Source organism: Schistosoma haematobium, chromosome 4 (genome assembly GCF_000699445.3).
Source record: "Schistosoma haematobium chromosome 4, whole genome shotgun sequence".
NCBI classification, from domain to species: Eukaryota; Metazoa; Platyhelminthes; class Trematoda; order Strigeidida; family Schistosomatidae; genus Schistosoma; species Schistosoma haematobium.
The window spans coordinates 15,474,536-15,499,496 of record NC_067199.1 but is presented as its reverse complement, the minus strand read 5'-3'; the positions used below and the strand labels follow the sequence as shown (position 1 = coordinate 15,499,496).

General features: G+C 31.4%; 1 protein-coding gene across 1 annotated transcript in view; it reads left to right on the top strand.

The window, feature by feature from the left end:
* ABP1_2 (actin binding protein) overlaps positions 1-24,587 on the top strand; it is a 35,174-nt gene extending 10,587 nt beyond the window's left edge. Inside the window, exons 7-12 of the mRNA XM_051215779.1 lie at positions 1,750-1,920; positions 9,217-9,327; positions 16,590-16,688; positions 18,200-18,292; positions 21,227-21,560; positions 22,551-24,587. Coding sequence (XP_051066314.1) covers positions 1,750-1,920; positions 9,217-9,327; positions 16,590-16,688; positions 18,200-18,292; positions 21,227-21,560; positions 22,551-22,690 — 948 coding nt within the window. The 3' untranslated portion in view covers positions 22,691-24,587. The remainder of the gene's footprint in view (positions 1-1,749; positions 1,921-9,216; positions 9,328-16,589; positions 16,689-18,199; positions 18,293-21,226; positions 21,561-22,550) is intronic.
* Positions 24,588-24,961: the final 374 nt, after the last annotated feature.

Sequence of the window (24,961 nt, the reverse complement as noted above, 5' to 3'; positions counted from 1 at the left end):
TATTACTCAACTGAGCTATCATAATAAATCATTACGTTAAATTATTAACTGCTGTTGAATTTATGATATTTCTTATTTTGTGTCAAATATTTTTATTCAATTCCTGTTTAGTTTTATGGGGAAAAAAGGAAACTATCTCCTGATTTTATGATAACCAGATAAATATAAAATTTCTCTTAGTGATCTCGTTTTCAGCAATATGATATTATAAACAAATAATTTTACTAATATCGACTATATCATATCAGTCTTTACAATGTATTTATATAATTGTCTTATTATGTAATACAATGAAATTGATGTGCAAATGAGATAAAATGACTTATTGAATCTTTGAATGAATTCATCAACGTGATCTATAGATCACCTTTCTTATATAATGACTTTCTTCATTTAGTAGTCAAATCTTTATATTCGTGTTGAGATCTATCTATCAGTGTACGTATATGTGTGTGTGTGTGCCAATATACTTCCACTAATATGCTGATATTGTATTCACAGATATAATATATTAATTTAGTATTAATCTCTGTTTTAATCACATTTCTTATTGTTGAAATGACGTTTTAACTAATTATTTGTCTATAACAGAATTATTATTATTATTATTATACGAATCATAATACCATAATATTAACTACCAATCTATCTTTATTTTATTATTATTAATTTAATACAAATTAGTTACATATGTTTAGTTCGTGTTATATTTTTTTATTAAAGCTTAATTGAATATGAAAGGTGGTTGTGTTATATCAAAATGATTTGAGTACATTCAATTATTTATAGAATAAACCAGTGATGAGAATAGACGATTGTCAATTCTTTCTTTTTTCTAAGTTGTTTTTTTTTCTTTTTTTTGGTTTCTACGTGAAGGTTTTAATGTTAATGCATAATAAATTCAGTAAAAATTATGATGTTTTTTATTAAATGAATTATTGAACTTATCCGAAAATCTGTTACAATAACCCAAGGATATCATTTGTTTATCCAGTTTTTGAAATGTCAATGTGCAAGACTTAAATTTGAATGTATGTTTACCTTTTGGAAGAAAGTCATTTGATGTAGTTGAACTTGAAAGATTGTGTACTGTTATCAATCATAGACTAAAATTTTTTTGTCTGTTCAACTGATAGTACACAATTATTTAATAATTCTAGCAGTTTCTGTAAGATATGTCCTGTAAAGACTTATTACTTATTGTATATCAGTTGTTTTGCTGATATCCCTGACTTTATTTGTAAAAACAGAAGATTTTCATTCTTAATTTGATACGAGGCTATCGGCAAATTCGCTTGCATTTTTTTATTTGAAAATACCATATTCTGAAAAAAATATGGTTCATCGTTTGTGAATAAGTGTTTTGATGAATCTCCTATTTCTAGACCATATTTATACAATAACAAGCTATCAATGTTTTAAATGATATTAGTATTACCGAATTAATCATTTTTATTCACGAATTCTTAATTGACTAGTATTCATAGAAGTACAATTCGTCTGGTTACTTTCTGTCAGTTAGTGTTGTGACTTTTCACTTAAGTTTAAGCTGGTTCATAATGTTGATCATCTTGTAGACATACACATTTTCCCCATTTGTTGTTATTCATTATTCTGAAATTTTTGTTTTGATAAATTACATCAATGTTACAATAGACTATTCGTCATCACTTTTTATGCACATTTCTGTTATGTTAGTTTCCTCTCCAAAAAAATACATTTCTTTTTTTTGTTTACTGAAAATTATAGAAACCCGTTGGTTTTGTTCGACCTATTTGTGAACCAGAGATAAATAACAATAATGTACAGTCTGAAAATCAATCACAGAATATCGTGAAGCAAGTAGCACAAAACGAGGTGACTAATACTATTAAAAATCGTATAAAAGCTTTAGAATCCAAGCTACCGTCAAATGAAACGGTTAGTGTTGTTTAAATATTCCGCATGTGTGTGTAGTAGTTGCTGTTGTTGTAATTCATAATTTGCTGTAATTTCCGTATATTTTAGTGAATCGGATGTAGCACAATTATATATATATATATATATATATATATATATATATATATATATATATATATGATTTGATGTTATTTAATAGAATATTTATGTAGGCGGCTTAAAGATAACTACGTATTTGTATTCTATTAAAAAGGCTTTCTTTCAACTAATCTATCTTAAGCCTTAATACTCATCACACTTAGTAATAATATACTAATTAGTTGTATAAAATGTTGTGCTGCAATTGAAGCACTTAGTGGAAATTTTTCTAGAATAGTGAACTGATCATTTTCCTTTTGATACTTAAAAGAAAGAAGAACGGATTGAGCGAAGAGATTTACCATTTAGTTTTTTGTCATGGCTCTACACTAATCAATAAACGTATGGTTTACAATAATGAAATAATACTTATCGAGTAGTTACGTTACGTATTAATTATATAATAACACATTGATTATAAAATAATATTGAGTAATTAGAGGAGAGAGGATTATAATAATCAAAGTAATTATTCGAAAAATCAAACAGTTGCTACGTTGCATAACATATAAAAAGAAAGAACTAACTAAATATTTTAACGAAAGGTCAAAATTATAGTTGTTATGTAGGAATCAAGGGACCAATGATGAGAATATGTAAAATACAAGTGATAGAAATGAAAAAAATAGTTTCAAATATTTTTGAAGGAAAGGGTCTCATCAAAGTACAGTTACAAACTCATTCTTATACCGATAACCAGGATGACGAGAGAGAGAGAGGAGAAGAACATATCTATTTACCGTCCACAAGAAAGTACTGTCCTTAAAATTACGGTTTTTAAAAGATGCTACTGAGAAAATGTTGACTCAAAGCTTAATCAAGGCACTACAGAAAACATTTACTACAGCCTCACTGAATGCCGTTTTCTACAACCACCCCATAATAAGAACCGTTAATAAAGACAGACTACCTGAATTCGCCATATCCATTCGTATTCACCAATTCCACTGTTTCTGTGGAGTCAGTTATATGAGATGTACAGTTCGGCTAGTCCGTCATCGCATATCAGAACACCATCCGTCTTGGTTGAGCAAAAGGATAGGTAAGAGTAATTAACAGTTCTATTCTCGTGCACTTGGTGGACACAAGTCATCAAGTTGACTTGAATGAAGCATTTAAGATTGTCCACTATATTCCATCAAGCTTAGATCATGGTTTACGGGTTCGTCTTTTGCATATTACTGAAGCCATCGGTATCCATGTTCATAAACCAAACTTTTACATCCAAAAGAAGTTTGTACAACAACGTTCACCACCTTGGTCATCGATATAAGAGCGAGTTTGTAACTGTACTTTGATGAGACCCTTTCCTTCAAAAATATTTGAAACTATTTTTTTCATTTCTATCACTTGTATTTTACATATTCTCATCATTGGTCCCTTGATTCCTACATAACAACTATAATTTTGACCTTTCGTTAAAATATTTAGTTAGTTCTTTCTTTTTATATGTTATGCAACGTAGCAACTGTTTGATTTTTCGAATAATTACTTTGATTATTATAATCCTCTCTCCTCTAATTACTCAATATTATTTTATAATCAATGTGTTATTATATAATTAATACGTAACGTAACTACTCGATAAGTATTATTTCATTATTGTAAACCATACATTTATTGATTATCTTATTCCGCTTCTCTATATTCCATTGTTTAAAGTTTTTTGTGTGGTGTAATCGACTGATACCAATCATAGTTGCCTTTTTATGAACTATGCTGGGATTATCGTTTATAAGTTGGTCGACCGTGTTTCCTGATTTGTAGTTGCAGTGTTGTTATCTAGGTATAAATGCATGACTAAATAATTTTAAGTTGTCGTCAGTTATTTTTTCTAATTGACTGGTACACAATCGTAACTGTTAATTTCAAACCTAGACATCGCATCATTTTTGCATACATGTGATATGGTACTACTGGTTCTATACTTGGGACATCGATTACCTCAGACAACAAAAATTAATATCACTTCTCCACTCAGAAAAAAAGTAAAATTCCGACTAAAAATGTACTTGCATCATTCGAAAAAAAAATTCAATCAGATATTTATTAACCTCAAATAGTTTTTGGAATGTCTTCAAAGTTAAGGGAAAAATCGGTATAATAAAACATCAATCAACCAATTACAGAAAAACTTCTTTAACCTTGTTAAGAATAAAGGACACATAATATTAGTAATTATGTCGTAAAAATGCTCAACTCGAAATTGTACAAAAATAGGTAACTAAACTTTAGGTGTCACAAATAGTTTTTCAAAAATTCATTTTCAGTTCTATGTATAACAACAACCGATTCATGAAACTGAGTGATATGAGATCGAATGTTCCAGGGAGCATAATTTCCCTCAATGTTACAAGTACACCTTGCTTACTAGTGCCAAGTAGCATGAAACATATATCCAGGGTTTCAATATCGACTACCTTAAACCACCATCTTATATCCCAACGTAGTGTACGTGATGTCAAATCACCTAGGCTAGTGGCCATGTCGCAAATTGATCGATATAATTTGATCTGCACTAAAAATGAACTGATACATATAGCATCGAGAGTGGGGAGAGTCCGCTCTCCCTCTCGAAATGCTCTCACATGGTCACACGTATATACCCTCTGACAGGGAAGTCCTACTCACTGCCTTCTCGTGGCGGAGGTGTTGTTTACAAAAATGAGGGGACGAAAAGCGAATGTCCGGCGCTTTAACCGGATTCCAAACCAATGGTGCACATGGGCTCCAGTATCCTGTGGGAACAAACGGCGTATGAACCAATTGTTGGTCACCGGCTTCCATGGGACTGCATCTCCTCACGATGCTCTACTGCCTTGTGGATCAGACCTTCAGGCCGAAGGCTCGGGGTGTGGCCCCCTAAGAAAACCATCTGCTTCGGTCTGGGCACTCGGGCAGTATCACAGCCCTCACACATATCGAATGAGATTTGTGTGGCGCATATGTATTTGGTGTCTCCTTTTACCAATATCTATGTGTTAAAATAAATAAAAATAATTTTCCGTCACTGAATAATTATTGGAATTGAATTAATCTCCACAAATCAATCGCCTGACCAAACAACAACCATTTGATCATCATTGTCTCATTTCAAGATGTTTTCACGAATTGTATAATTGGCTTTATAATCTGGAAAAAAATATATCATGTTTTTTCAGATATACCAAAAAACTAGGCGTAACGCAATTTATGTAGTTGTAAAAATATCAGATTACTCAGCAAATCGATAACAATTTTTTTTAGCAACAAAATTTATTTATTGTATTTCAACTACAGGTTTTTTCTTTCTTCTTGACTATGATGATTATAGACGCGATGTAGTTTGTAAATATCTATCTATTATTAAATGTTTGTTTCATAAAATATTCATCATAGTTGTGTCTGTGTTTACGTGTATGATTCATTGTATGTTACATTTCTTCCGTTACTAATTATAATCCACTCCTGAAAATTATGCACATAATGAATGTTTGATCAATAGGTTATTTTTTGAAGTTTTTCGTTTATTTATATGATAATTAAATTTGATAATTTTATGGAATTTGGTAGTTAGGAATGTATGCTGTAGAGTGATTCGCATTTAGCTTGAATGTGCTGTGTGTATTAGGACAAGATACAGAGTAGGAGTGAGATTGAGGAAAACTGGAAAAAAGTATTCAGACAATCTAGGAAGCGTACACAATGCTTTTACATTTATTAAGGAAAATAATAGATTTCACAAGTCTCCGATTATGGTAGTTTGGAAATCGAACCTAGAAGCAGATGGTTCAACCCGCTACCATCTTATTCTTACTTATTAATTATAGAGCTCTCAATGTAGATGGGATTTACGGTATTCCTTGCGCCGTATAAAGACCAACATTGTCTAAAAAGGTTAGCTAATGAGACATCATGTCGATTAATGATGTGTCGATATGCTACTGGAATTACTGAACAGATCATAGAACACATTTTAAAATGTTAACTGAATAGATATTTAGTAGTAAGTTTTTTTTTATTAACTGACAACTGAAAAGTCATAAAAATATTGTGGATAGTTATTACGTACACAGTCAACTTATTTGCGTTCAAGACAGAGACTCGTCGATAGCAATGTATATAGGTCGCAAATTTATCTTAGTTAAACATTAAGATCGTTAAATTCCGACTCATTATTGTTATGACCTTGATGTCTGGCTTTCTACCACGCGACTTATCGACCAGCCAGAATACGACTTATACAATTTCGCACTATGCCAAACCAATGACGTTCAACCGGTATGAGCAGTTTAGCGTCCTGATTGGTCCTATGTCCTCTTAGCCCTACCACTTGAGTCCAGAACACAATACCAGCTTCTGTAATATGAATCGAATAAAATAGAATCGAATCGAATCAGACCGAATCGTTTATTTCAGACATACTCGGTTTATATATCAATCAGACAGACCACAACGTACCATAAAATAGAAAATAACATGTGTACACAAATAACCCAAAAAGTGGCTGTGAACGAGGGGGACAGTAATTAATAGACTGAGCATAGCTTAAGAATCGTAAATCGTACCATAGTAAAATATAGGTCAAATTAAAGCTTATAATAAGAGGAATATAAATATACATAATCTAATTATTCAATAGTTTTACAATAAGAATATTTATAGAATATTAGTCCATTAATAGGCCTCGGGAGTTACCTGTAATTTAATCTTCGCTGGGTTATAACAATTATCTTAAAAGACCTATAGTTGGCAGAAAACTTGAAGATTCTGAGTTCTATTTGATCTTGGTCTGTAAGTTATGATCGGCGTAAAGTCTTAAGCGATAATAAAATAGTTTAGTAGATCATGGTTTATAATTGCTCTGTTACTGCTGTCACAATCTCCAATAAACCTCCTCTATTTTTAATAGATATTATTGAGCAGAACAGAAATTAGTCTGTCAATTCACATACTAATATTTTTACTAAGGTAGCTGCTCTATTGGTTTTGATCTGATAATCGACCTAAAACTTTCACCATTGTATCTTATATTTTATACTGCTTATTCGGAATTCATCACTGTCAGTGATATACTTTGTTTTATATGATTCGTCTAAAAAATGATCGACGTGTTTATAATTAGTAATGCTTAGCAAATCAAAATAATAAAATAAAATAATACGATATAGAATGAATGATCCAAAAATTTGTGGTCGCTAGCTATCTGAGCATACTGTCTCATGTTAGCAATATTTTCCATGAACGTTAAATATATATATGAACAAGTATGACTGTTCGCTGACCCTCACCGTAATATAGTTTTGTATTCTTTCATTTCGGTTAAAATTGTATGCAGAATACGTATTTTATATTTTAAGGTTTCAGTGGTTACATATTTATTTCCTGAATGGCAAATGTTGTGATGAGGCTGATGAAGTTTGTTAGTTTATCCTGTCAAACTAGTTTGGAATGCCGATTGGCTCTTCAGGAAATGGAAAATCCACAGTAATGATTCGCTGGATCACAGCACTTGAGGAAGCGAAACAAACGAATATTTTGACAGTTTTCTTAGGTATAATGCCTGTTACCGTTAAGGACTTCTAGGCAGCTATACTTTATAAAGGAAATGGACATGTTAAAAGTCCACTTCTGTACAACTTCATTAAGGACCTTAGATATAATTTGTGTGTAATAAATTTCAGTCAGCTAATTCCTGTATGGCCTTTATGCATTTGACAGTGCTGAGTAGGGATCTACTGTATATATTGTGATCTAGAGTTTCCTCATTTCATGACCATATATCTGATTGCCTCTTATAAGAGCATATACTTATTCGGTGTTGTAAAATTCTGATAATATTTTGAGTGTAACTCAACTGATCTTAGATCATTTGTAGCTTGTTTACGAATAAGATGGATTGATAAGGGATAATGTATGCTTCTGCTTATGTCTGCTTAATTTCAACTTGTTTTTCATTGCCCGCATGGTGCTGAACTGCTTCCTATCTCTGGATAATTTCTGCCATAAAGTTAGGCTACTCAATCAATCAATAAGTAGTATGAAAGCTTGCTACGCAAAACATGACGAAAGTGATAAGTCCGTAGTTCCAAGTAAGGTTGAATTATCGATGTTATTTCACCAAATGGATAACAACCTAAACACAACTAAGAAATCTGTATGCAAAGCCAAATATTAGGGGGATGTAAAATGAACGAAAATTCTTTCCTTTACAGGGAAAAAAGTAAAAAAGGCAATTAAGTGAATCGAATTTGTTGTACGGTATAATATTGTACATAGTTTCGTAGTGAAATTAGTCTAGTTTAAAGTGTTTTTTTTTTATAAAGAAGTGGTCGGCTACTTTTAGTATATTTTCAACATACTTAATTTTCGAGTAGTTCGGGAAACTGACTGTAGGTATATAATGTGAGGTTAAGCTTAGTAAAATAGTATGTTGAAAAAGATACACATTAAATTCTCTCTCGTTTTTTATAGTTACAGCCTTTATTTTTTTTAAGTAAGAATTTCCACCATGTTTTAAAATGAATATTTCAAGAAAGGCTGTTCCATATATTTGACTTTGCTTGGTCTACAGAGTTACTGCGAAAGGTTGACCAACTTTACTAGACAGATAGTATGAAGGTTTCTGAGTACTGTTATGAGTTAGCCTTTGATGTTTTATGATGAAAAAAACGTTTGAGGATTATTATTGTTATGCTAATAGATGGAATATGTCAACCGGTTAGTAAGATTTAATGTGACCGGGTAGTAACTGTTCACGAGATCAAAATATTGAAGTTAACCTTCAATCGAACTCATGTCAAAAGACAAATCAGCCATTTAGAAAGATGGTATTTTTCCATAACAAAATAATACTTTATGTAAAAAATACTAAACACTAAAGTAAGCATGTTTAGATTTATTTCAGAAACAATCGCATATACAATGTGGGAACTATTGATCATTCATACTTCACTAGAATTACTTTTTACATGTCAGGTTTAATTCTTGCTCTGTTATTATATCCATTCTAGTTACTGAAGTAACCAAAAAAAAACTATCCATTTAAAAAAGAAGTATCAATCTAACAATTCAGTGAATAAAAGATTCAGTTGTATTCAGGAAAAAAATCTTATAAAATTTTTCAAACATGATTAAACCATTTATATATTTTACAACATATGACTTTAATTAAATTTTATTATTATTATTATACTTTAGACTTCGAATTATCGAAAAGTTGATCCACGTGCAGAAATTATGCTTGCAAGACAGTTGTCACCATCTGTAAATAATGATGAAGATGAGAATGAGGATGATACAAATCATGTGGTAATAAAAGTCTTGGTTTTTATTTATTTATTTTTTTTGTTATTCCATAGTTTTATCATTTACTTTTTGTGTTTTGTTTTCTTTTTTGGTCTGTTTTTCTGTTCAATTATGTCTTATCAAATATTTTGAGATTGTTGGTTCTATTTGTTTTGTAACAAGTTGATTTAGTTATTATAAATATTATTTTTCCAATTGAAAATATCGAAAGATATTTGATATGACAATCAATAAATTAGTATATTTTGTTGTTGGGCAATTCATAAATATGTATACATATTCATATGATCTTTGAAAATGGACGACATTCATCGACTGCAGGTTTTTGATCATTTTTCGTAAAATGAACAAGTGAGGGATGTTGAGGTTAAGCACAAAGTCCTAAGCAAATATGATCAATCAGTTGAGAGGATTGTAAAATATAAATCGATTAAAGTAATTGAGACATGTATCACGTATGTTCAACCACTGTCTGCCTCGATGTATGGTGTTGGTTATTGTATTAGGAGCAGATGGAAAGAAATATAAAGTCAGCCAGACCAAAAACGTTCATTAACCAATGAAGTCATTGACGGTTGGTTCGAGCCATCTTGGTAGATTCAGATTACTTGATCTCAATTCACTAGATAACTACGACCAGTGATTGGAGACTTCAGATAACAGAGAATATAATCGTTCTTAGTGATGCTGATGCATTCACGCCGTAGCTTTCCCCCGGTTTCGGATTCCAGTATTCTTTCATACATACCTTTCCACTTTTTCTTTTCGAACTATATTCTAAGCATTCAGTTTTTTTCATTGTCGCTGCCATTGAATTATCCCATTTTTTTATACTCATCTTCTTTTGTGCTAATATAGTATGACAACTAGGGCCAATCTACGTCTACATGAGGTTTAACATTGACGATAACTGACTAATGTGTGAAAATTATATTGTTTCGGTCGATCTATATTTGAAGAATCATGTATACGTTATTGTGCATGAGATGTATTCGTCTCTTAGTTTAATGTATTTAATAGAATATCTATTTATTAATTCAACACGGTGGAGAGATGGCCTAATATTTAATGCACTTGACTTTCTCTTAATCGACCAGAGATTCGAACTCCGTTTTATCCACTTTAGTTTTGACAATACGGGTTTTAACATAAACTTTCACAAAAATATGTACAAAACAGTGTAGTTGATAAATGAGTTAATAAATATTACCTATACTTACTTATTGCTCGTCTCAATGTCTTTTACATTTACATTTCAATTGTACACTAGTATTGATGTGATTTTCTGATTGCTCTTAGTTAATTGTTCTGATTTGTTATTATGAATTCTGATAACTTTGCTCCCTGCCGTAATCAGTGTTTTTTTTACTACGATAACATTATATGGTAAAGTGAATTGTGTTTTGCTTGCCTACTTTATTAAGATTAAAATGTTCCTATATCAATATGGTTCATTCCTTTCCATCACGTATGTGATTTTTTTTAAAATAAAAAATTTGAGTACAGGTTCTTATTATTGAACCCACCCACTCTGTTATTTGTTTAGCAGGGGATTGTATGTTTCTTTTTCTTTTCCAATTATTGACATGAAAATATAATTTCATGATCATCTGTTTAAATATAATGAAATGAATTGAAGATTCTGTAAAATTATCACGTTCAAATTGTATTTCACGTTAAATCCATACATAAATTAAACCATTAATTAATGTAATTGAAAAAAACTTATTGAGATGCTATAAATCTTAGTTTGTGTTTTCATGATTAGCTAAATGAGATTTCTGTTTAAAATAATTAATTATCATTGGTTCTAGAATATACTTATCTCTGTTCTAGTACATGACAATTACTTTAAGAGATCAGGTAATTCCGGATTGTAGCTATAAGATCTTCCAAATTCTGGATATTCATCAATATTTGGAAAAGTTAGAATAAATGTAGAGCTATTGGCTGTTTTATAATTGTTGTACCTCTGAAAGTGTCTAATCTCTGTAGGCGCTGACCATCTTAAGCAAAAACGCGAGCATGTTTAGTGTGCGATTTTGTCTCCAAACCCCAAATAAGTTATATGGTAGAAGAAACACTCCCAAAGATGTCCTATTGTGGCTAAGTTACGAGTAATTTCTACCTGACAAATGAACGGTTTCGATATATTTCACTCGTCAAGGTAGGTTAAATCCGAACACAACAACAGTCAATGTCAATACTAGTTAGGAAAAAACTCATCAGGTTATTTATTTCCCCTCACTTGATACACTCCGTCCAAGTAACACAATAATCACTGATCCCATTTTTTTATTTAACCTTGTCATACACATGCGTTTAGAGATGACGCTTTCATCACCTGACTTTTCAGGGGTTGATATTCTACCAGGAGATACGCTTGTTGACTTAGAATACCTAGATGATCTAGTTTTGTTTGATGAAGATGCTGACGAAGTGCCGAGTCTTCTGACCACGTGAAGTAACAATGCAAGTATGTTTGGGATACGATCTTTAACTTGACTACCTGTACTATTGTGGGATTTGGTCTGAGAATATAATTTCTCTGTGCTAATGGGGTATGGAATTTAAACCGATGCAGTTATGTATTAGGTTCTACTTTTCTGCTAACTGAATGAGTGTTTGTAATATCTAGGATGGCTAACTGAGTAGTCAGGACAAGCTGTCCTACCTGATATAAACTTTCTTTTTATTGGGACTTATGATTGTGGGATAATTATGATCTCGCATAAAGCGAATCTTCTCCGCCATTTAACCTTTTATCACCTAAATGTCAATTAGCTTTTTGCGTTGCCTTTTCGATTTCTTTGTCCGTAGTTCTGAATTCGTTTATAGTTCGATAATGAATTGATCGAATTTTTTAGATACCGATCGATAACTGGATAAATCATTGTCCGTTGAGAGCCACCAACCTGTTAGTACTTATGTATGCCAATTTCCGCTTGTAAATCTGAAACTATTGTGTTTTCTCTCTACTGCCTTTGATATATTCGCTGAAAAGATTTTTACAATTGTGACTTACTTCCTGTTCCTGTGATAAATATTCTCACGTTTCTTTTTCTCTCCTAATTTTTGTTGATGGGTAATTATGTTACTGTATGTGTGTGTGTGTTTGAAAGAGATAGAAAATGTCGTTAGCTGAGTGTAAAGGCTTACAGTTGTCCATATTCATTTTACTTACTATCTATCTTAAATATTTCATTGAATATTCTGTTGACGTGCATCACTGTTATCCTTTGTTGATGATTATTATTGAAAATACGTGTTTTATTGTCTTAAAATATTAGAACATTCAAAATTTCACATAAAGGTTCTTTTTTTATTATCTCGGATAATATTTTCTGCACTTGCATTATTTTCTGTTACGCATTATAACATACAGTCATCCGGTTCAAGTTGATCACATGTGAATCCTGTCAACTTGTTGATTAATTAGCTCCCAATATTTTATATTTGCCATCGTGTAATGTTCTCGTCTATTTATTCTGCGAGGCGAGACAATATGTTTTCAATTTAGAGGGCTATACATATTTGAATATAAATTGTTTACTGTTTTCTCCTTTGATATAATGTAATGGTATATTCCAAGTAGGCCTGCCTATTCATTGATATAGTTTGAGGAATGAATATTTTAAAATCAACATCAGTAAGGTTTTCGAAATTATACCATTCTATAGCGGTTGGTGTGTGATTTTTGATATTTTAATGTTTCTTAGAGATTCACTTTATCTACTAGATATACAGATATATGTCATGTTTGGTTTGTTCAATTTTCAGTTTCTGTATGTATTTAAGGATCGTAGACTGTGGATAGTCAACCAGTCATTCATACACAATGTAGAATCTGGCACATGTTTATTTTGGTTCAAGTTGCCATACCCTATTAGCGTGACGAAATGAAATTTTCAGTTCGTCAAGAGTGTTAATAATTATTTAGTGAAGTACAACGAATACTCACAAAGCAATGTTAAACAACTTAAACTTTGAAATCAAAAGTTACGGTGAATTCCATGAAATAGATATGCTTGCAAAGTAATGTCATATGACTACATGGTAGTGAATTGTGACTATTTTCCTAAATCATCTTGGGACGTTTTTCAGTTGACGGAGTATAGCATTAGCATTTCTAATTTACTACGAACTTATATTTCTGTTTTATTCTTTTTGGTACGTCATCAGTAATTGATCCTAACACTGAGGCACTAACCCTAGTGCTTTTGAATGGTCCTAAAATAGAAAGTTAAGATTGGTCGTAACAGTAGTAGGAATGTTGAATGAAAAACAAGGGATTCAGTGAAGAAAACTTTCTTTTCTACAAAATCATTTATTTAAGCTATACCCTCGCATTTTTAGTTGTTTAGTAAATACGTGAGTCTATAGAAGAATGTAGAGAAATTCTATCATAAAGTGATCCAGTGTTTTAAATATCAAAGAAAGATTGCGCAATGGTAGAGAGTTTAGAGATGAATAGGAAGATGAAGATAGTTTAAGGGTGAGAAATAGATGAGATAATTATCCATTTTATCCGTCTAGCCTTTTACCCTTCTAACGTTATGACTCTTTTCTTTAGTATGTTTTGTCCTGTTTTTGTTTCGATCAATATCTTGTACTTTTTAAACCGTCATCACTTATTTATTATTCTTTAGCAAGTTTTTATGATTTATATTTTAGTATTATTATTATTATGACCTTTACGTTTTTAATTTCCTTAAATCTACCACGTAGACAATCATCTCTATCACAATTGATTGATCACTGGGTGGTGATCAATGTCATCCTTGTCTAGTCCTTGTTAGTGCAGATCGAATGCTATCAATCATGTTGCAATGTGGCCACCAGTCTAGGTGACTCGACACTGCGGGCACTATATATTGAGATTTAGATGGTGGTTGGAGGTAGTCAACAGGAAACCCTGGACCCGGGTTTCGTGCTATTTGGCACTCGTCAACAAGGTTTACCTGTAATCTTGAGGGAACTGGTGCTCTCTGGCGGATTCGATCTCGTGTCACCCAGCTTCACATTCAGAGACGTTACCACTGAGCTATCCGAGCCGCGACTGACCTCCTGTAGGACTGAGATGTAATCACAATTGATTGATCTCTGGGTGGTGATCAATGTCATGCTTGTCCAGTCCTTATTAGTGCAGATCGAATGCGGCTTGTTAAATAACAAGTAGTGTGCACACTTTTTGATTCCATTGAATTATCTTATAATCGATCAGCCTGCGGTAAATTCAGTTCTAAGTGTGACCCTTTAAGTAATTATTTGATAAGTTTTAAAGCAATAGGGAACGCTAACAAATGCCTCATAAAGTTTTTGCCGTAGCAACGAGTTTAAAAATAGTTTAATCCTTACGCTAACATGGTAATGGAATCTATTTCTGATGAATGCTTCATAGAACTATGGTGGCTAACCGTTTGCTAACATTTAAGGTCTTTAAGTAAATTTCTGATGATCTGCATCCAGACTTTCAAGTCACTACGTAACAATCCAGTTTCTTTATCTATTTCATCGATAAAAGATAGTGTAGGCAATCAAGAAGTACCACAAACAAATCCTTTCGTAGCACCACCTAAACTTCCTCTTTGCTATAACTATCGATTTACCAGTTTTATTCTCTTTTTGTTACTAGTTATTATCACTAACTTCGTATTTTGTAATCACTAGCTGAGGCCATGAACTTGACTTAATCCACTAATATAGAGAATGACCACAGTTCATCCTTCGAGTATTCAGATATTAAACAACACCTTATTGTTTCCCAATCCTTAGTATTGCATTCATTGATAAAGGAAAATCCATAGGGTTGGAATTAATTTCACTAGACTATCACATGCGACTAAATAAGACTAAAAAATTTATGAGATTCATTATATGCATATATTTGTTGAACATCTGTCTCTACTGTCCCACAGAATCTAGCTTTCTAATGTTCTCCAAAATGTCATGTTTAGGTATAGTTAGTAGATTCATGGTGCCATTTTTGTTTCACTTATTCCTACTAAAGTTACGTTAATAAATAAGAACTTTCGTCTAAATTTGATCGAATAGTTTCACAGTATTTGGGCGCCGAGTTAATGTGAGACATTCCTCTTTAAATTTACGTGTGATTAAAAACCAGTTTTTTTTTTACAAAAAACTAGTTAGTTATAAACTGCCGTTGACTCAGGTGATGGAAATGTTTTGTACGTGATGGATCTTTGGTGAATAATATTGGGGTAGAATGGAATAAACTTGAGGATATTCTCCAAAATGCATTAGGTCACTTTACGTATTCGTTAACTGTTGTTTGGTGTCATGTTATGGGGTGTTGTTTTCTTGGTTTTCAGTTCTCGTAATAATTGTAATATTCATAGTTAGACATTTGATGTTGTAAAATACTTTTATACTTGAATTTAATTTGACTCCTTACTTTTTATTTCCCGTACATATTCTTTTCCTTTTGACCTACTTGCTTTTTATTTTCACTTCTCTTTTACTGTTACTAGCACTGTTTTCACTTATTTGCTTCGACTCATTATGACATAAATTGTGATAAGTTTGACTATTTCATATTCGTGCTACTTTTGATATTGTTTGTATATTTATTATTGTAATTGCTAAATTATAACTTTAAATTTTGGTCTAGTAACTTCAAATAATCTAGAATGGTGTTTGTCATATTTCATCATTATTTTCTCATATCACATTGCATTGCCCTTTTTAGAACCTAACACCCAACAGATATTGTATTTAATTGAATAAATTTAAGTAGCTTACAAAAATTTAACGTCTACTCATTTGCATATTGCCTAATAACTCAAGCAGATAATTAACAACATATTGGGTGATTTCCTAGACGTGGTTAACAAAACACATTTTAATTGTGAATCTTTTTCTAGCGATCTAGAAATTCTACGTCTTTATTATTGGTGTTGTTTAATTTCTTAACACTGATCAGTTTACAAATGTCACACCAAAAGTAATTAAATATGTGTCTTTAGGGTTTGTTTGATTAATATTATCTTTTTCGTTTGTTTTCAACGATCAGAAAAAACAACTAGTTAGATCCTTTCCACGTACGAAAATAAATTTCACCAAGTTTTCCATACATCTTAGATTATTGATTATTGTGATATTTTAACTCTTACGTTGTCGTACGAATTGTAAATGTTTAAACCCATATTAGATTCATTTAAATTAACCCTTCTTAGCCGCAAATACAATGTTATTTTTATAATAAGAATTGATGCATATATATATCTTTATCTTATGGGATTTAGGGCACATGTTATAAGAAGCAAGACCCAAGAGCTGAAATTTTGGCAGCTCGTGCATGTAAACAGCCTCAAGAGTCTGTGTTCAATAACAGTGAACCTGTTGTAAGTTTTACATTTTCACTGAACTTTTTTAATTATTCTTTAATATTTTATTTTACGTAACTGCTAAAACAATTAACTCATTCATGAAAAGTTACTTCTAATATTACCAACATTACCAGTTGTATTTTAATAATCTATGTGGTTTTTTTATTATCTCACGCCGGGTAACTTGAAATCTACATTAGATTCAAATAGATTTTTAAATGGTTATGATTCATTTTGACTGCTTAGCTGTGAAAAGTGTAGTACTGTTATGTAGAATGAATTAAATTACAAATAGTTGAGTTAAACGTGATAGAAACACTGTACATTCTCATTGCGAAAGAACTTATTTGAGTCCAAAGTTCAGTAATTACCTCTATGAAACAGCAATCGTGTACGGTTTTCACCCGAGTTCGTTCTTGAGCAGATTCCTTCCTTATTTTACAACTGCAAAATACTACACCTTTTAGTCTTCCCCTATTTGTAATAATCCAACCTGTAAAATATGCGCTAGCGCAACTTATAATTTTTCGACTGAGACCCGGAGACTCATCTCAGCAGGTTCCGGTATTTACGAAAAACGAAAACTCTCTGAGTGAAAATCAAACACCAATCACCGGTAGTGGTTTGTGAAATCAAAAGCGTAGACACTTACGTCTGTGGCTTACTTCAACGAATGTAAGAGATACGAAAAGGAGTTTGGTTAATATTAACCTCAAACATTATCTGCAACACTGCAAAACAATGAAACTCGATTACAATCACACTCTAGTTGCCCACAATCCGATCCTAACGTGCATAGAACTCTACTTTTGGCCCTCCTAAGGTCTGAAACAAAAGCTATCTGGGAATGATTCCAGGAGTATCTAAGGAAAACGACTAGGAATACTCAGTTTAATTAAAATATTAACTAGGTCACGGGACGCGGAATTTTCGCATTTGTCTTGATTCCTAATCATTTGAGTTTATGAAAATGGATGTAAATCAACCTACGTTAATTGCAGAACCTTCAGTACAAGCCACAAAATGTTTGAAATGTTAGTTTCCATAATCATATGGAGATTAATTAAATCGCTTGTTATAGTAACATGTAAGGTTTCAAGGTTAGGCATGGATGCGTTCAACATATCTCAACACAGTCTGGTTTATTAGTCTCCTTACCACTACTCTAATCATTTCCTGGGAGTTAAAGGTAGTAAACAAAGGTTTTCATTGAAATTTTCTGTGGTATTATCCGATTTTTCTAAAAAGATTAAAGACGTATTTTGTATTACAGTATATACTATTCTACTATAATATATTTTTGTATATTAGTTGCCTAGCCTATCTTGACTAGCACATCAGCTGCTCGGTGATGAAATTTAGGGTTTCGTTTGACGTTTTTGTGAAAATTTTTGCATAGATATGTATGTCTTCCCTACTAGCCTGCTTTCACTCAGTACATCGTAATAATTACCGGTTCTATTGGTCTATGCAGATAGAAACTACTTTCTTTGTTATATTATTCTTGTTTAATTATCTTTTCATAGGGTGCCAATTATAAACGACCAGATGTTCAGTCGGAAATTCGTTCTATTAAAGCCGCGAATAATTCAAATACTTTATCATCAACAAATAAAAAGGTAATGTTTCTTATTGAGTAATGTGTGTTTGGAATAGTTTCTGACCGCTTCATTGATGTATATTGTTTGTCTGTTAAGACTAAACAGTTGTCAGTATTTGATCACATATATATAAATGTCTATATCTTTATAAAATCATGAATTTCAAACTGCATTTAAATCCTTGTGCTCCGGCCAACGCCTACTGGTCGTCGAGTTCAGTGTTCAGTCAGGAGACGAAGATAACAAGGAGAATGATCCTTTGTCGTACCTTATTTAATCATGACTAAAACTCACACAATAGTATACCTCAGATATCCGACTGAATAGCAACAAATAGAAAATAACAATATATGAACAACTCAATCATAAGTGATATTAAAAGCCAAACATCAGGGAAATAATTTACTAGTGATAATGCTAATATGATAAGACTTGAATCAACGATATGCAGATTATTATTATTATTAATGGATTTATTCAATGTTTACTTTTGAGGACAATATAGGATTCTGCGCACAAAGTATTTCAACAAGTTCCCTTTTCTTATTTCTCGACCGGACCTGACGATAAATATTGAGTGATCGCCAGTTAGATGTTAGTAGTTTAGGGGTCGACATTACAATAATAATGTTCATTCTTTTCAATCCATATTGCCAGCCACCACGATGTCTCTGATTATACTTGTATTATGAAGGGTCGTGAAACTTCCATAAGCGCTCCTGAATAGGTTATGTGATGAATAGACATGATGATATGCTAAAACAAACAAAAACAGATAACTTGTTGAAATATCTTGATGGCAGGAACAGGTAACCCAGATATTCAAACAGGCAGTCAGACTGGTTAACCGAAAAGTAGAGATTAGGATAATGTAAAAATAAACTAATCCAAGCATCTAATAATTAAACAAGAATATATAGGTAATAATTAGCCGTACGATAGTTCTAAAAGTTAAATGTTCCACGAATCTCCTTTGATATGACGAAAATGTTTTGAATCCGTACATTTATGTCTAATAATTATTTTACTCCCAAAATCTATCTGAGATGATACGTACAGCAAAATAATCAATCCAGTTTTGTTTTTATACTTTTTCGATGATTTATTACCCGGATGCATTCAAGTTCAGTAGGCTGATTTCAGGGCATCGTTTTAAAATATAACACTGTTATAGTATTACTTTGCTGCTTTGTGCATTATTTTATGCACATCTTATTGCTCATGGCAACACATATAAGTTTCAAAAACCACAAATAAAATTCCATTCGGGTAAGCTGCCTATTAGAAACTCAGCTTCAGCATCACTTTTACATTGAAATCATAAATCGATCAGTGTTAGACCACTATTGAAAACCTGGAAGCATTGGAAGGCCGTTTTGTCTTAGTATGGGGATACTCACCAGTGCTCATTCACGATCACGCACGCGAGAATCTAACCTAGGACTTTCGGTCTCGCGCGCGAACGCGTAACCTCTAAACCACTGATCTGGCATCCAACAGCGTTAATCTCTAATTCCAATCAATCAACGATATTGTGCGATTATCTTCCAGTGTTTCCATGTTTGTAACAATGGTCTAATATTGACCAATTCATGATTTCAATGAAAATCAGCAATCTGCACAATCCGATACTAACAATCATTTTTATAGTTTCACTTGAATAGTTGTTCCCAAGAAACGTTTAAATTGTGAAAAATAATCAGTTCTCAGTAGTTATGCTTTTAAATTAGACAATTAAGTTTAATCAAAAGCTTGATTCACTTCACAATACCATATATTAAAATATTCTTTTAAGAAATATCATCCTGGTATGAATTCTCATGATATATTACTAATTCGTTGAATGTAATTTAAGATTTTCACCACATACAACATTTATAATGAATACTGATACTTTTTATTCTTAAAAATTCCCGTTTTGACATTTGTTAAATAAAGAAGGAACGAATCGAGCGAGAAAATTTCTTCTCAATTAGTTTTTCATCATAGTTCTGCACTAATGTATACATGATTTACAATAATGAAATAATACTCATCGAGTAGATATGCGTTACGTAATAATATAATGACATGTCGACTACAAATTAACATTGAGTAACCCTCTTTCTTACAAGTGCTCAATGTTAATGTATGATCGATATGTCATTATATAATCATTACGTAACGTGTCTACGCGATGAGTATTATTTCATTATTGTGTAGAGTCGTGATGAGAAACTAATTGAGAAGAAATTTCTTCGCTTGATTCGTTCCTTGTACATTTGATTCTGTAGAGATTTTTCGCATCATTCTTAATTGATATTGGAAAATAATTAAATTCTCAGATATTTTTCTCTTAACAAGAATATATTGCACAACTTCACTTACAATCGATTTCCTAAAATCTTTCCTTCAGAAATAAAGAAATAATATTGTTAGATATAGTGATCATCACCCGTGTGAAACATCCTGCTGCCACTGTTTTCCATTACATAGTGATCAGTATGATTTCGCTATTGAATTCGAAATATACTATTTTTATTTCCAGCGTTTTTCATACCATTCTCTGACATATTATGAATTCAAAAATAAGGCGTTCCAAGTAAATAGCACATAATTAAGTTATTTAGAAATGACAAACTTTATCCATCATATTAACTATGGAAGTTTCATACATATTAGTGACCATAGTATAAGAAAACTGGTTATCTGGACATACTGGTGACTGTGAACTACTAGACAGTTACATATTATATAATCGGATGATTACTTCATAGATTGTAACCTTGTATATTGTATAGAGTACAGGACTACGTATTACTGTTAATTCTGGACTTATTTAGAAAATAAATTTGTTTAGCAAGTTAAAGTCCTAGTTCAAAAGTTTATTTTTTTTATTGCTTTACATGTATACATTTTTATCGTTTATTGTCATATAGAAACTAAACGTTTACTTTGATATTTTTCTTCTAGTCTGATGTTATTAATAATTCAAGTAGTCGAGATCTGTTATATCAAAATGGTCATCATTATCAACAATCCCAACAACAAACAACATCACCTCCTCTTTCTTTATCACCAATAGTACATATTTCAAATAATCAAATTAATTCTAACATTGAGCAACAGTTAAAAAACGGTAACAATGATAACAATAATACTTATCATCAAAACTCAGTTTCACCACAGAATTCAATGTATAACCTAGTTTCACCATGTATTAATTCATCGCCTAATACGGAAGTGCACAATAAAACAAAAAATAATTCAAATCTTAAAGCTGTCTGTCTATATGATTATAATGCTAGTGAGTTTATAATAGTGTATTTAGTCGCTACTTTGGTTTGAAATAGTTATGATTAAATCAAAAGATACGATGATTGTGTTTTTGTGTTGTAATTTATTAAGTTTTCAGCAGTATGTACATCAGTGATTTATTAACTCTTTATATAACAATTTGTAGATCCAATTATCATCTTCATCGTCAGCTCAACATCTTAGATAATGTTGAATAGGAATTAATATTTTTGAATAAATTCACATTATATTTTAAAGGAAAATTAGTATTGTTAAACATTTTAAAATGGTTTGTTGTTATATGCAAACGAAGAATAAATGAATGTTAACTATGGACTATTTTTACATATATTCTTATTGGATAATTCATATTCCTTTTATCATAGGCTTTCATTTGATATATTGGCTATTGTTATACTATTTTCCATTGTTAATTTATTCCCAATCTTTTAGTTATAGTTTCCTATACTCACAGACACTTTTGGCTTGATCTTATATAATTGTAATTTTTCATTTTATGGAATCTGTGTGTATATAAACCAAGTATTTCTCAAGTATACGACTTATATGGCGGGGGATGATATTTGTTTTCTGGAATGAATGGGCTGGGCGATATGCCATCATACAGAGGACTAATAAGGATCGAGAGTTAACTCAAGGCTGCTAATGCCGGTTAACGTGTCATTGATTTAACAAAGGGATATAGAAGTCGGTATTCCGGTTGGCGATTTTATCACGTGATATTCGACGGGTCATAGGACATAACATTAGTCTTTCTCAGACATAATGAAATTGTAATTCATATATTGATTAAATTTTACTATGAAACCCATCTATTTAAATGAGAACGATTAAATTGACTACTGAGATGTTTTTTAAAAATCTTTAAATGAAATGGACACTAGTTATAAACTATGAATAAATTTACAGTTATATTTAATTCCGATACTTATCGTTACATTCTCCTCCTTTTTATTCATTTATCATCTGTTGTGTGTAGATGAAGATGATGAATTATCATTTCGTGCCGAAGAACATATATTTGACATTGAACAAATTGATGAAGGTTGGTGGCTTGGTCGAAATGCTGATGGACAATTTGGGTTGTTTCCAGCTAACTATGTTAAATTAATGATGTAAAAATCTGATGAGTAGCGGAAAATATGAATGTAGTTTTTTTTATGACTTCGTTAAAAAAAACAAATATTATACATGGTTGCACTTTTGTTTTCGTTTCATATGTATTCATGCGAAGCGAAAAGCATAGAGTTGTATTTTTCTCATATCAATTCAGAGTATAAAACACAGTCTTATGAAGGTATCATTTATACTACGATCAATGATGTTACTTTGACTGTTATCATATGACTGATTTGTTATGGTTTCTCAATTCTCTTAATGCACACCAATGAAGGATTGTTACAACGAATGCTAAAATAAAATTGATCATAGACATACATTTTTTTTTAGAATTTCCTTATTGAATTTATTCCATTACTAACTTTCATCTGATTTTTCATTGTTTATTCTTTATCTTCTATGAACTATTTAACTTTGTGATCACCATTTAGTTTATGCACAACTTCATTTCTAGGTATATTTCACTTGTGTAGATTTTTATATGTTTATATTCATATATAGTCACACTTATTTTTGGCGGTTTTTTCTGTTTCATACTTTAATCATTCATACTCACCATAAGTGAATCAGGAATGGATACTAAACAAAATCACCAGTGTTTTTATTCAGCGATATTGAATTCTTTTTTAGAAAAAGAATTCGTTTATGGTGATCTCATTTTTTGCATTGTTTTTTTCTCAGTTTTTATTTAATTGTTCTTCACTATTCACTTGTTTATACGACTATATTATGAAAAGAAGGCTAAAATGTTTTCTTCTTACTTGCTATCCGTCTTCTTTTCTTGTTATCTAAATATATTTCTTTGTTGATGTAATGATCTCATTTATTGAACAGTTTTTAAATCATAAATATCACCTACTCAGTATAAGATTGGAGTCTCACTAATTATTATCTCAGTAACCTCACTCTCACTCTCTCTCTCTCTGCATATAAATACATATATATTGCTTTTTTAATAACACTGTAATGCTTGGTTTTTTTTGCTTTTTCTCAACATTTCTACTAATATCATTGTGAATGATACGATCCTGGTGTTTTTGTTTCTTTTTTTGTTGTTGTCACGTTTTATTAATAAATTGTAATGTGAATTGTTCTAATTCTATACTTAATTTCATTTGATTCAGTAAATTATAAATAGCATTGTATTAGTTTAATTCTGAAACAATTCTTCAAAAATATTGGTTAAATGACTATTCACTATTTAAAAAATTATGTAGGTTTAACAAAAAGAAATATTTGGTTTTTGTCGTGAATAATAGGCTTTAAATATTGATATGTCTTGTTGATTGAGCGCTACTTGTTATATCTGATCGTCGCTAATTGTTGTGTCGAAAACGCTTATCATTTATACTCGAAACGAGGGACCTTTGCAATTCCCATGATGCGAAAGTAAGAACACAAAGATTGGTAAATATCTATAACATCAATTATGTTTTAAGCAAAGATGAATAGTGGCTAGCAGTGGAATCTATGATGTGCGTTTCGTTCTATTTGGGACTTGTCAGCTGGATGTACCGGCATCTCAGAGTTGATGCTTACTCTGTGACTCGAACCCAGTACCATTCGCTTCAAACGCCATCGCGTTATCAGCTCAGCTACTGAGTCGTGATAGCCACTTTTTTGTGCAATAGGGTGAAGTTTTTAAATTCACTTGGTACTGTTTACTTGAATCTTCCCATTGATATTTTGGACTGCAGTTGATCAGTCTCTTGTTTTAATTAACTTGGTATTTCGGTACATTGTTACCAATTTTTCCTTCTTAAACATTTGTCAACGTAGAATTTGTTTAATTGCTGTTCATAGTTTAATGCACACATCTCCGTCAATATTAATTGTAATCATCCAATACAGTTACAAAGCGAATATTTCGACTGAATAGATTCTTATGAATAAATTTATTATTTCTACAGTACACATATATTCGGAGTAACTATTGTGAAAAATAAATTTATTTCAAAATATTCATATTGTTAACTTAATTAGTTAATTGAATAAATGGATAACCATAATTAAATGAGAGGCATCGAACAAGACAATTGGAAGTATACGAACAAAAAATATGAAGTGAATTTATTCAATAAGCTGATTCAAGCTTACACTAATGAAAACAATATAAATGCAAGAAAAAATCTAAGAAATGACAACTTTCTACTTCGTTTGGAATGCTCCAGTAAAACAGATGGCATTGTTAATTTCATCAGTTAAACATCTAAAATATTAAATTATCGTATCTACATATGTAGTTGTAGTCTGTCAGACAGACTGTATATA